We start from the raw sequence: 14,185 nt of genomic DNA, 5'->3' as shown, positions 1-14,185 counted from the left end.
GCTCACTCCTTTTCCTCGGACCTAAACAACGTCCAGCTGCTGTGATTGTGATTTGAATATGAGGCTCGTCCTCCCGCAGAGAGAGAGAGAAAAGAGAGAGCATCTGGCACACGCCTCATCTACAGAGAAAGAAAAAGAGTTAAACTGCTGCTGTCATGGAAATGTACGGAAATAAGATTAAGGCTCTTAAGTAATAATACAACACAAGGGGACACCTGGGAAACATCAATATCCAAACACTGCGACAACTCTGCCACACAATTAGATCATTTCTTCATAAATTAAGCACGTGTTAATATCGTGTTTTGTCTGATCTCTCGCTCAAGAATGATTTCAGAACACATTTAGTTTCAGTTGGTGATTGTATGAGGCTGCGTTTCCCAAATCGTACCATACAGGAACTCACTTTTTAAATAATCATGACCCAAATCAGAATATAAATCACAACATGAACACATATACCTGATATCAACTTCATTTCATGCATGTTATTTAAAACATTTACACATAAATCTTGAATAAAAAGTTGGGGGAAATGCAGCAAATGTGTTTGGGGACCCCAAAAAACTCTCCTGTGACCCATCTGTGGGTCCCGACCCAGACTTTGAGAATGAGAATGTGTTCAACCAGATGTGTGATTTAAGTTTTCCCTTAATCCCTTAATGTTTCAGAGCAATATATCGTATATTATTAACATTGATTTCAGCGAGGAACGCTACCCAATTTAGAGCCAGACAAATGAAAAATACAGATTTTAGCCCCTTTAACAAAAACCTCACTTAGTGAGAGCGACTCTACCTTAATCGAACACATCTTAAGAATGAATTTGACACTTTTTCTCACCGTCAGGCGACCATTTCTGCTGAGAAACTCAACTTTGTTAACAGCTGTCTGCCTGCACCAAAGTCCATAGAGAAAATCATCGATTTAATGTCACAGCAAAGTTGACAGTTCACTTCCTGTTTTGGATAGTCAACTTCCTGTTGGGAGGTCATGGCTTGCAGACCAGTGTTTCTTTGAGCAGATCTTTTGACCTTTTGAACCATTCGATAACTCGTCATCTTTGATGCGTCTACTACAAGTTAACACGTTGTTTGTGTTGTTGCTGGCACAATTGTCGCACTCAGACAAGTTTGTTCATTTCCGAAACGCGCAAATTGCCGGCGTAATTCAAAATGGCCGACGTGCTGTTGAGTTGAAGCCATGGTCGCAGTGGACTTTTTTTGTTCGTCTTGGGCTGTGACACGTTTCCACGTTTGGTTGGAATTCGGTGCAACTTATTTTCCGGCTCTGTACTTCCGGTTTTCGCCTTTGGGGGGCACTACTGAGCCATTTTGCACCACTTTTGTGAATTTACCGCAATTTATAATAAAAAAATGGCCAATTTTCATCCAATGTTTAGCACCTCAATAATGGGACCGGATGGTTGCCGGTTCAATTCCATACCAGGTCAGAAAAGGGCTGGGTTACCGCTGAGCAAGTCACCCACGCTGAGTAGTCATACCCCCCTAATTCTAGTAGAAGATTGGTTAAATGCAGAGAAGGAATATCCTCTATGGGACCGATTAAGGAATCATTTATATATATATTTATATATATATATATATATATATACATATTTTTATATATATATATATATATGTATATATATTATTTTTTTCAGGAATTCCAATCGGTCTAATTATAAATAAAAATGTAATTGTTTGCTTACGTGGGATCAAATCCCTGCGACTGTAACGTTTGCCCTTGTGTATATTTAACCGCACAGTGAACTTCCCTGAGAAACAACGGTTTACGTGATAAATGACCTCAGTTGCTCCGAGTGTCAGAGTGAAACGTTGCGTTAAAGAGGACGTCTTCGTTCAACTGTCACAGACGGAGAGAGAGAACTTCCTCTTTTTATATACGCACATACATCATAACGCCACACGAATGTCACAGGGTCGTAAAACAAACCGTGCTTGTGGCAGAAATGTGGAAAATCCCACAGACAGCGAGTGGAAAGTGGAACTGTCCCTTTTATTGTCTGTAATCTTTGCTCCGGGTCTGTTTGTCCCCAAACAGGTGAGAGACAATGAATTTTCTGTGAAAATGTTGTGGATTATACTCAACAGATCTGATAGTTTTGCTTGACAGAGGCTGTTTTCTGTTGCTGGAGAACAAACAGAGGCAGAATTAAAAACATTAACAAGAAATTAAAGTCTGATTTTATGCCTTTTATGTAATAATATTCTGTGTTTTTTCTTTCAGACTAAAAATATAAGGCTAACGCATGCTAAAGATGGGCATGTTTACGTGCCGCGACACCGAAGTCCAGTCACCGTTTACCAGTTAGCTCCGTTAGCTTCATTAGCTCGTTTAGCGCCGTTAGCGCGCCTACAGTCAGACTGGAGCGGAACGAAAAAAGAGTTTAGAGTTTAGCGGTACATTAAAGACTCATTTTAACAATCCGGAGTCACGTAAACATGACGTTGCGCGCGTCTTTTTCCGGTCAGTTGTCATGGAAACGCGTCGTGCGTTAACGTTGACGCTGTTAACGTGCCCAGCACTAAAAAATATCAAAATTTCGTTCTTTCAATCTCGTAAGTTAGTGCAAATTTGTAAACATACTAAACATATCTCGTGAGCTTTATAATCAACCTTTTGTCGAAAATTTAAAATGTAAGAAGTTGCTAATTTCGATGCCATTATCGACAGTTTTCAGCCTGATTTCAGACGAAAAAAATGCAGCAAACGACGTTGTTTATGTTTCCAAAGAGCAAACAGAGGCAGAATAAAAACATCGACGACAACACAAACTTGAAAAAGAAAAATCTAGAAAGGTTACGTACTACGGCTTTAATACTAACCAGGTACAGGCACTTCAAAAATCCATCTGTGCTCAATCAAATCAAGTCATTTCACCCGAATCGAATAAAACACACACTCTGTTTCTTTTAGTTTGGAGGTTTGAAGGCTTCCTTTCACACTGTTTTATGAAAGCGAGGTTTTTCACAAACTGGTTCTGCCAGATTCCCGTCATGTGACGTCACGGTCGTGTCCTCGAGCAGCTGCAGTTCCATTGGAGCTCGGGGGCCAAACGCTGGACGCAGACACTGGAAAATACCAGGAATCAATCGCACATTTACTGCGTTCGAACGAGTCGTTTTTTCAAGGTTTCGTGCAGAGAAACGACTCTTCGGGGGCGTCGCTCGAGGCACGATAATAAAAAAGATTTAGTGTTTTTGTGCAGATTCAAACACTGGTCTTTAAATAAGCTCAGGTGATGATGTTGTTCACAGGATAAAGGACAAAGAAAACACTTCCATTGTTTTCTACAAACGAAATGGTGCAACACTGACACCCAGTGGTGCGACGGGAAACGACAGCAGACCCTTTGTTTATTGAAATGATGGAAATTTGAAAAGATGGATTCTATATGGTTTTTTTTGTTTGTTTTTTTAAATTAATGAATCAACGAGAATTAGATAAAACACAGTTACAATATACTTTTGTTCAGAACAACAAGGTGTGCAGTTTGTAGATGACAGAAAACATTTAGTTTACGAGTATATTTTTCTATGGGGGGACAAAAAAATGACAAATCTATTTAAAAATAATAATAAATAAATAAAATAATGAATACATAAATAAATGAATAACGAAATTAATAAATCCCAAAATAAACAAATTAATAAAATAAAAAAATTAATGCATATCTAAATGAATAAAAACAATAATTAATAAAAAAAATTATGAATGAAGAAATTAATAAATAAAATAATGAATGAATGACTGACTGAATACAATTATCGTTGAAATCATTATAGATTGTGTCACTTGTGTCTGCAGTACCGCTGACATCCACACCAATGGGTTGTGGCGGTATTGGACCATCATGCTGGCCATCCATCGATCTGGGTTCGACTATCTTTGCCTTCCTCGGCAAAGGTTTCCTGCAGTTTGTACCACAGCGAGAGAGGCAATGCTGCCCTCTACAGGGGGAACAGGTGTCTGTCCTCAGTTCAAGTCATGTTGAAAGAGAAAAAAAAACACGTCAAAAATACGTCATTATTATTATTATTATTATTATTATTATTATTATTATTATTATTATTATTATTATTATTACCTGGAATATGAAAGAAATCACAGCCATCGTGATGATTATAGTCAACAAGGGGAGCAATAATAAACAAACACTGACAATCAAACCCTGATGGTACAAATACAGCTAATATATTATATTATATTATATACACCATAAGTATATATAATTCTTTAACTTAGACTTAGCATATAAACACTTGTCTATGTAAGATTTTGATTTACTCCCGTCTGTGTAAGGGTTAATTGTTACTATTATTTATTATTTTATTATTTATTATTATAATATTATTATTATTTATAAGTATTAGACTCTTGAAACTTATTTTAATTGTGTTAAATAAGAGTATTTTAATTTAGTTCACTTAAATTAGTATTTAAAGTGTCTTTGTTGCATTGTCCTTTGAAAAGTCCTCACTTCCTGGTCGCAGTTTACATGACGTCACGGCTGAGAACAGCTGATCGGTGACGTCATCCAGGCGCAGCAGGTTGACAACAGAGACACGAGTTTCTCCTTCACGGACTCAGACGGAGACAGAGATGACGAGAGACTGTTGTGTTTTCCGCTGTGAAGGAGACGATACTGGACTCTACAAGTAAGTGACGGGACCAAACTTGTTTGTCTCGTTGTTGTTGTTGTTGTTGTTTATTGACGCGAGATAAAGTGACACAGAAAGAAAAGTCAACGTGTTCTTGGTGAGGTCACGTGACGTCGCCTTGAATCGTGATTAAATCACAGAGTGATAAAAAAAAAAACAACACAGCGGAAGTTGAGGTACATTAATGTAACACCACATTTATTTGTTTATTTTATATATGTTTTTTTTAAATGTAGCCAAAGTTATTCTGAAGCTGAATCGATATGATTTCATTGTTATTGTTGTTGTTTTTCTTGACAAACAGAAACTCAAGTCTGCTCAGTGTTTCAATATGATGCTGCAATGATTAATCAATTACTAAATTAATCACTAACTATTTTCATAATCTGTTCATTTGTGTCTTTGTTTTTCAAAATAATTTAAACTCGGGCTGAAACTCGATTTATCAATTAATAAATTATTCATTAGCTATTTTTTTAATTATAGATTTGGTTTGAGATTTCACTTTTTTCAGCTTCTTAAACGTTAATATTTCCTGGTTTTAAAGAAATCATTCAAACCAAATCAGAATCAATGTTGATTGACCTACATGAAAAAAAAAAAAAATTTGGACCTAACGATTAATCAATTTAATCAACAGATTAATCTGTTCTGAAAATAATCGCTAGTTTAATAATGTTTAATTATCCCTAATTCTTAATCCCTAATTTAAGCAAGCTCTGTGATTTTGCAGTTTCTTAAATGTGAAAACGTTCTGCTTTCGTTGCTCCATATAACAAAAAAATGATTTTTTTAAAGAATTAAAACAGATTTTGAGGTAAACACAATCAAAAGTTCATTAACTAAACAACTCGATCAATTAATCAAGAAAACAAACACGTGAATCACTTGATTCATCAACAGAGAATTGTTCTTCATGATTTATTATTCTGTCGATTTATTGGTTTTGCTGATTAAAATGATGACGTCCTCAAAACAATAAATAATAATTAATATCACAGGGTTTTTGTTGTAATCTCATCAGCAGGAATTAAATGGATTCAAGAAAATATGAAGCAGCGACAGTGTTGATGTCAAAATGCACGTATCTCTACTTTACTTTGTGAATTATATTTCTATTTCAACTTTCACTCCACTACATTTCCTCTAACTGTCTTTGTTGCTCGTTAAATAAGAGTTGGTATTATGGTCTGTATTTATTTACATAGAGCTTTTCTAGTCACGATGAGCTGCTTTTACGCTACAGTTTTCACCCATTCACACATTAGCAGAGCCAGGAATTGAACCGGTGGCTCAATCCTTACTCCTCACTTTTCTGTAATACTTTTACTTCTTCAACTTCTACCAACGTCATCTTCTGGTTGAGTTCCTTTCTCTTTAAGGTACTTTATAAAAGACCGAGGAGCGATAATCTCTGCAGTGACTGTGGCTTTGTTTACTTTTAATGAGGCATCACCTGAAAATGTCCTCACACAATAGTTGTGAGTCTTTATACAACAATGGAATAATATTACACACGTCATCAGTTCTGACGCTCAGATTTACAGCTTAACACAACTGTATTAATATTCTATGAAGCGTTATTCCAATTATTTTTTATTTGTTTTAATATATTCATCTAAAGCGGTGGTTCTCAAGCAGTGATAGCTACAGACTTTTCATACGAGGCAGATTTATTCCTAGTTAGTGCTAAATATATGAGACGGAATGGTAATTTTTTACATATTTATTCTCATTTTCAACATATTTAACCCTTAGTGCTCATGAGACACAGATCTGTGCACCTGTGGTAAATTGCCGTGGGAATAATACACAACTCCTTATATGGACATCCTGAGGGTGCGTGTTTATAGGTCACATGTTCAGGCTTTAAAAATGTTTTTCATGTGTTGTTGAGTCAAAGTTCATTTTATATCCAATTGTTTAATAGTGATATAAAGTATTTTGTGCACAAGTCACAAAATCAGACTGTTTTTACTTTTGTTTCTGTTCACAAAAACTAGCCATGTGAACTTTGACCTGTGGCGTATTTTCCAAAATATCACAAATTCAATCCGATTTTAAACATTGTGAGTACTTTGTTCAGGTGTGTTTACAGATCGCCTATGAAAAAAAAAGACAATCGCAGAGAGGAAAAAGCCTCTTTGTTTTAATAAACAGACCGCTCCAGTTCAACTGTAGGCTCGCTAACAGCGCTAAAGGAGCTAACGTGGCTAACAGAGCTAGCTGGTAAACTGTGCCTGGACTCCGGTTCCGCGGCACGAAAACTGCGTCACTTTATTAAGACTAATTTTAACAATCGGGAGTCACGTAAAACATGACGTCACGCGCGTCACGGTCAGTCGTCGTGGAAACACTTCATGCTTTAGCGTTGACGCCGTTAGCGCCGTGCACAGCATTAATTATGATTTTTTTTCCATTTTCTCCACATTCCAGTCAAAACCCCTCAGCTCCACTCCGATCACAAACAGTAGAACAGTATTTCCCGATTTTCCTCCAAGTACCACGAGAGGAAGCTCTCGTACCAGTGGTGGTCCACGTACCACACTTTGAGAACCGTGGCTCTAAAAGGAAGATCCCGATCCCGATCCTGATCCTGATCCTGATCCTGATCCTGATCCTGATCCTGCCTCTCACTCCTGTGTTTCAGGTTCCCTCTCCATGACCCGGCGCTGCTGCAGCAGTGGCTGAGGAACATGGGCCGTGAGAACTGGACTCCGTCTCCACATCAGCACATTTGCCAGGAACATTTTGCTCCGGCGTGTTTCACGGAGCGATGGGGCGTCCGTTACCTTGACGACGATGCTGTGCCCACGGTTTTCCAAAAGGCAGAGGTGAAAATTCCGGTGCATCTTAGAATATTTAGTCATAGCAAAGCTGTAAGATGCTATTTGAAAAGGCCCTTGAACAGTTTTTGAGAATCGCCCTAAAATAGACATGTGCCATTGAAAAGTGCTTGAAGTTGATATTTAGGTGAATGTTTTCCCTTGTTTGTTACAGCGCCACCTACTGCTTCAAGCCCTGCATTGCTTGATGTGCGTAGAACGTACGTCTTAATTACCAGCGGTGTTGTGGACACTGTACACTGTGTGTGTCTCCGCCCTTAAAGGTGCATTATGTAATAAATCATAAAATCCTCCTAATATGTCACAGAGACTCAGGAATAATGTTCATATAACAAACTGAACTCACCAACAACAACAGTACAGACAAAATATTTGCATTAAAAAAAATATTTTGCAGACTGCAAATCATGTTTATGTTTTGAAATCATGTTTTGGCGTCATGTGGCGCCACCTACCGCCGTCTACCAATCATTGCAGTCAGTAGAGTCTCAGTAGTCAGTAGTCTCGGTATTTTGAATTTGAATGTAGTAACCGTTGTTGGCCACATTCTTACATATGGCACCTTTAACGTTAGATTCCGTGCAGAACAATGAGCGAGTAAAGTTAAAACGAGAGAGAGCAAATGACGATTAGTGATGTCTGGGAAATGACAATTCCAAGATCTCTGTCTCACCAAAAGACAAATGACAAAGATTGACTTTGCCCAAGAGCCCAAGGACAATCACTTAAATCAATCAATCAAAGTGGACGCCCTGGTTTAAGCGATGCTAACAAGTTACTGTCGCATTTTCAGCTGCGTCGTACATTCTGTACTTGAATTTCAGGCAATTGTTACTGGAAAGTCCTTGAATTTGATGTCAACTAACCACGTTTGTCTCTCATTTCAACAATTTCTGTTCATTTTTAAAGTGTAAGAGTCTACATTTAAATGCCGTTTGTTGGCAGTAATTGAATATAATGATGATTAATGATGATTCAGTTAGTTTATAATCATCTAAAACTTAGAATTGTTGTGTCAGGATGACACCTTGATATCTACATTATCTTTGATTTGAGTCTTTTTTTGCAAAATCTCACATTTTTTGGGACAAAATCGTGACCATTTCTTTGCCTTTAGTTCAGACTTGTCACAGTTGCCGTTGTATCACACCGATCCTGTTGTCGCTTCATTGCAATCTGTCACGTGTAGACGCCAACGTGACGCACTGAAGCTTTGGAATGTGAGGGAAATGAGTCGTGACTCTCGAGAACATTATACAGTTAAAAGCCTGGCGTGAAAAATAATCACTTCTGCTTCCATCGCAGAAACGCAAATGGACCGATCAGCACGAGGAGTCGAAGAGGCTGAGAGCCGATGGCGATCGAAGCTCGACGGTGTCGGACGACAGGACGCCGCACGCGCTCCAGCTGTACGAGATCACCGTCGACCCGTTTGACGCCGGTCTGGTGGAGCTGAGCGACTCCCGTCTTCACGCGGACCTGTTTGAAACGAGGGGGAATTTACCTTTAACTGTGTTCCAGACAGCAGGCGATCTGAGTCACGGCGCGGAGAACGCGGAGGCGGTCGCGATGTCTGAAGGCCCTGCTGGTCAAGGCCAAGACGAGCCTATGAACGGAATCGGTGCCGCCACTTTGAAATGGACCCGCGGGCCGATCACGAAGGACTCCGCCCTTCACTGTACACTCGAGACCGTGGCCTCGCTCGCGGTCGAGGACGTCGCCTTCTCCACGGTGGAGGAGGAAGAGGAGGTGGAGGAGGAGGAGGAGGAGTTCTTCGACGGCCGAGAAGGCCGCAAAACCCAAATCACCGTCTACTTTGAGACCATTCCAGTTTTCCCCACTGAGACCGCGCCGCGCGTCACCTCCCGACCGGAGACGGTGCTGACGTCGGCTCTGAGCTCCAGGCCCATTACGTCTACGCTGCCGCTCGTGTCCAAACACACGCCGCCGCCGCCGCCTCCACCTCCACCTCCATCCGTGTACCAGGTCGTCGACATGGAGACGCTCGACACAGACCGCGGAGAGGGAAGTGCGGGTCAACCAGAGGACGAGAGCATGGATCATCAGGATCACCAGCTGCAGGAGCATTGGTGAGAACCAGGAACTGGTGTTTTTATATTCAGGGAACATTGTTTTAAAGGGGACATATTACAGTTTTTCTCAAATGCGAAAACACATTTCACAAACGTTTCCTCCATGTTCTCCAATGTCTAAACACAATACCCTTTTCTAAAGCTACATAAGCACAACCACACCTTCTCACTTCAAAACTCAAACTTTCACACCAAAAGAGCAGCTCGAAGCTTTCAAAAATGTAAACACTATACACATCATTACACACGACAGCAAAACAATTTAAAACACAATGGTTCTTTGTTTCATAACTGCCAATGCATATTTTTAAAAAACTTTAGAGTAACGGATCTTCTTAGATCTCTGCAGAGGATTAGGCTGCAGAGAGTTGTGAGTTTCATATGAAGAGTACAGAAAATTCTGCAAGTACACTACTGTAACACAACTCAATGCAAAAAACAGAATCTATTGCACACAACAGTACTCTTGAAAACATGATCAGGGTGTGATGTTTTTTTATTTTCTTCATTCACACCACACACACATTTTTAGTAAATGTGGTCATCTTTGGGGTCAGTTTTACTAATTTTTACTAAATTTGGTAATTTTTGGGGTCAATTTTACTAAATGTGGTCATCTTTGAGGTCAATTTGACTAATTTTTTACTAAATTTGATACTCTTTGGGGTCAATTTCACTAAATTTGGTAGTATTTGGTGTACATTTTACCATTATTTAGTAATATTTGGGGTCAATTTTACCAATTTTTAGAGAAGGTTCTTTGTTTCATAACTGCCAATTCAGAAAATTCTCCAAGTTCACTACTGTAACACAACTCAATGCAAAAAACAGAATCTATTGCACACAACAGTACTCTTGAAAACATGATCAGGGTGTGACGTTTTTTTATTTTCTTCATTCACACACACACACACACACACACACACACACACACACACACACACACACACACACACACACACACACACACACACACACACACCACAGTCACTGTGCTGCATCAGGCCACATCACCTCATCCACATCACAGGCTATATTGTCTCTATTTAGGCACCGTGGGAAAAACGCCCACTTTTATAGGTGTGATCACAGCATTAGCAACAAGTGTCTTCAATTTGTAGTCGTTGTGTGTAATAAATGACACCATTTGTGTTCATTGTGTTCATTGTGTTCAATTATTGCTGACTGTGTCAAGCATTTTGCATCACATGAACTTTCATTTGAGAATATGTTCTTTTAGCAAGAAAACATGTGTTTAGATTTATGAGAACAGAGGATTGTGTTTTGTGAATTGTGTCTTCATGTGAAATGTGTTTATGATATTGGAAAATTATGGCTAGTTTTAATAAAATGTGTTTAGACAACTGGTCATTTGGTTTAGAGGATTGACTTTTGTGTTTTAGCATTTGAGAAAAAACTGTATGCAAAATCATGACTCAGTCATGTTTCTGTGGTTCTCCTCAGTCTAAGTACAGGAGATAAAACACGCCATGTTGACTTCCGCTCTCATTGCTACGTCACAATGAGACATTCCTGGAATTGTTGTCTCGCGGCGCTCCGCTTTGTCCGTTAAAAAAAAAAAAATGCGAGCGTGCAGGCGAGGGCAATAGTGTCCGAAAGAGCGGAAGTCTGCGAAGTGTTCTGTTCTTGGCTGCACAGTGCAGCACAGAGTTCTACACAAACTTCCAGCTTCAGAGGATTTACGTGTCCAGTGGATACGTGTTATATATGTCGGCAACTGGTGGCTTTTCCAAATGCTAACTAACTAATGTTAGCTGCCGGAGCCTCAGTGTCTCATTTGCATTTAAAGAGACAGTGCGCTGAAAACAGAGTGTTCTGCACAGGGCTGTTTTAGCAGAGTGATTGAACTGCTGTGGTGCTTCATGCTTAAGGTATTTTGACCAAAGCATGTCACAGACATGTTCATTAGGACACCAGGGAACTAGGTTATCTTGTAGAAATAGGGTGTAATATGACTACTTTAAGTGAGAGCTCAAGGTTTTTTAGTTATGGTTGTACAAGGTCATGACGCAAAGTCGGCGTCTGTCCTCTGGCCAAGAGGACGAGCACACAATAAGTGCTGCCAGTGTGGACACATGCATACTTTCTTGTTGAGATTTTACCTGTTGTGTTTACAAAAGATCATTTTAGTAAAAGCATGAATTAATGTATGAAGAATTCAGCACATTAAATCATGTTTTACTGACAAGAGCACGGTCTACGAACTATAAAATCATGAATGGATGAATGTACGTACAGTGGAATTCACAATCTTTCTTAAAACTTTTGAAACTAGTGAACTTCCCGAAAAATGTCAGACTTTCCAAGGTTTTGGAACACACCGTTAAGACTTTCAAGGCCTTTGCAAGCACCCTGGTAACAACAGGCTTGCCTTTACTAAAGTCTGCGTCAGCTTAATCTCAATATCAAATGTCAAACAATGACAAACATTTCCAGTTGGAAACGTAAGCGCTATCTGTTTCACACCAAAGCCCATAGAGAAAAACACTGTTTTTAACTCATGGGGACCTGTGAGCTGCTGGTTTACTGCTGCCTTGTTTTGTAAGTTAAACTAAACTAAATATTCCACAGGCAGAAATCACAAAATGACAAATGTTTAACTTAGTGATGGAGGAAGCAGTGGAACCAACAACTCCTGTGTACGATCATGCAAAACTTCTGATTTTCTCTATGGACTTTGGTGTGGGGAAGTTTCAGGCTGGACTGCAGGTTTAACACACTTTTTTTTTTTTTTTTTTTTTAAATCAACTTTTTTATATTACCTATTGTCCAGCTACCATAAGAACACGTCGAGTCGGGAGCAGCTGGACTCGGTGGCGGCGGAGCTGCAGAAGAAGCAGCGACGCCACCTGAAGAAGCTGCTCGGTCTGGAGAGCACGGTCAGTCAGCTGAGGCAAAGCAACCTGCACATGGAGGAGCGAGTGCAGCTGCTGGAGAAGGTTACGACGACGAACCGTGAATTACGCACAAATGTTGTTCATTAAGTCAATCGGTTTTTGCAAATGTGGAATAATGCCCGTTTTTCTTTGTACCTCAGGCCTGCATACAGACCAGTGCATCAGTGGCAGATGCCGTTGAGACCGTGGCCATCCTTTGCGAAGAGGACAACGCCGCTTACCTCTACACTCTGCTCACTGACGTACAGGGAAACCTGTGAAGGCACCAGTGTCCTGTGGACGTCCGTGTGCGTCTGTTGTGCCAAAAATAACCAGACGTGGTGAATGTTCTTATGAATCGATGCAATTTATTGTCCCACTGATCTGTGGGTAAACTGAGGTGGTGGTGGTGAGGTCTGCTGAAGGTATATGTGACAATGATGAATGTGTTTATATTAAGGGCTTCACCCTCTTCCCCACGGCCTTTAGTCAACCCTCCATTTTGTTTGACGTATTAAAGTTTTTTTTTTGTGATATCGACCTCTGCTCCGAGTCTTCTCTGTAGCTCCTGTGACGTCACAGGTCGGTTTAACCTGCGCTGAGGAATGAAATGACGCGGTCGCCACGCCCTCTTTTGTGAAAGTAAAGTAAACAGTTGCAGGTTTGACGGGTGAAAGTTGAACGCCTTATTTTATATATGTGAGACGCTGAGCATGATAAAGGTACGGGGCTGTTTTTCAGACTTTGGACTCTTGGCCTTTTATCTCCAATGAAGGACTTAAATCTGAACACTTCAACGTACCAAAACAAACGTTTAGACAATGCTGTGCTGACTATAAAGACATTGTGTGACGAGTTTGTTGTGAAAGACCTTGACTGACCCAGTGTCTGACCTCATAAATTGGATTTCAACACAATGCAGTGAGCTGACTTTCATCTCGAAAACAAATAGTATTTCGGAATGACTTGAAATTCACCATCATAATAGTCGGCACCACCCTGAACAAGGATCTGTTGAAAATATTTGCAAACCTCTTAAGGAAATTTTTTTTATGAATTTTTGAAATTCAGGATATGATCCATTTGCTCTGATGTACTTTGACAGTGAGCTGACTTTATTCTCAAAAACAAAAAGTATCTCGGAATGACTTGAAATTTACCATCATGATAGACGACATGGCCCTGAACAAGGATCTGTTGAAAATATTTGCAAACCTCTTAAGGAATAATTTAAATGAATTTTTGAAATTCAAAAAAACAAAAAGTATCTCGGAATGACTTGAAATTTGCCATCATAATAGTCGGCACCACCCTGAACAAGGATCTGTTGAAAATATTTGCAAAGCTCTTAAGGAAAATTTTTTATGAATTTTTGAAATTCAGGAAATGATCCATTTGCTCTGATGTACTTTGACAGTGAGCTGACTTTCTTCTCAAAAACAAAAAGTATCTCGGAATGACTTGAAATTTACCATCATGATAGACGACATGACCCTGAACAAGGATCTGTTGAAAATATTTGCAAACCTCTTAAGAAATAATTTTAATGAATTTTTGAAATTCAGGAAATGAGCTGACTTTCTTCTCAAAAACAAAAAGTATCTTGGATTGCCTTGAAATTTACCATCATGATAGACGACATGGCCCTGAACAAGGATCTGTTG

The 14,185-nt window shown here is 39.5% G+C and overlaps 1 protein-coding gene across 1 annotated transcript; it reads left to right on the top strand.

Moving 5' to 3' along the window:
• The first annotated feature begins 4,565 nt into the window (after positions 1–4,565).
• Positions 4,566–12,876, top strand: LOC310925168 (uncharacterized protein). Its single transcript, XM_083887042.1, has 5 exons — positions 4,566–4,682; positions 7,336–7,519; positions 8,837–9,621; positions 12,419–12,584; positions 12,683–12,876. Exons 1-5 carry the CDS (start codon positions 4,627–4,629, stop codon positions 12,800–12,802), a joined length of 1,311 nt encoding a protein of 436 aa, XP_083743168.1. The 5' UTR covers positions 4,566–4,626; the 3' UTR covers positions 12,803–12,876.
• Positions 12,877–14,185: the final 1,309 nt, after the last annotated feature.

This window comes from Microchirus variegatus, assembly GCF_963457635.1.
Source record: "Microchirus variegatus genome assembly, chromosome: 3".
NCBI classification, from domain to species: Eukaryota; Metazoa; Chordata; class Actinopteri; order Pleuronectiformes; family Soleidae; genus Microchirus; species Microchirus variegatus.
The sequence above is the reverse complement of the archived record's forward strand: the minus strand, read 5'-3'. Positions and strand labels throughout refer to the sequence as shown.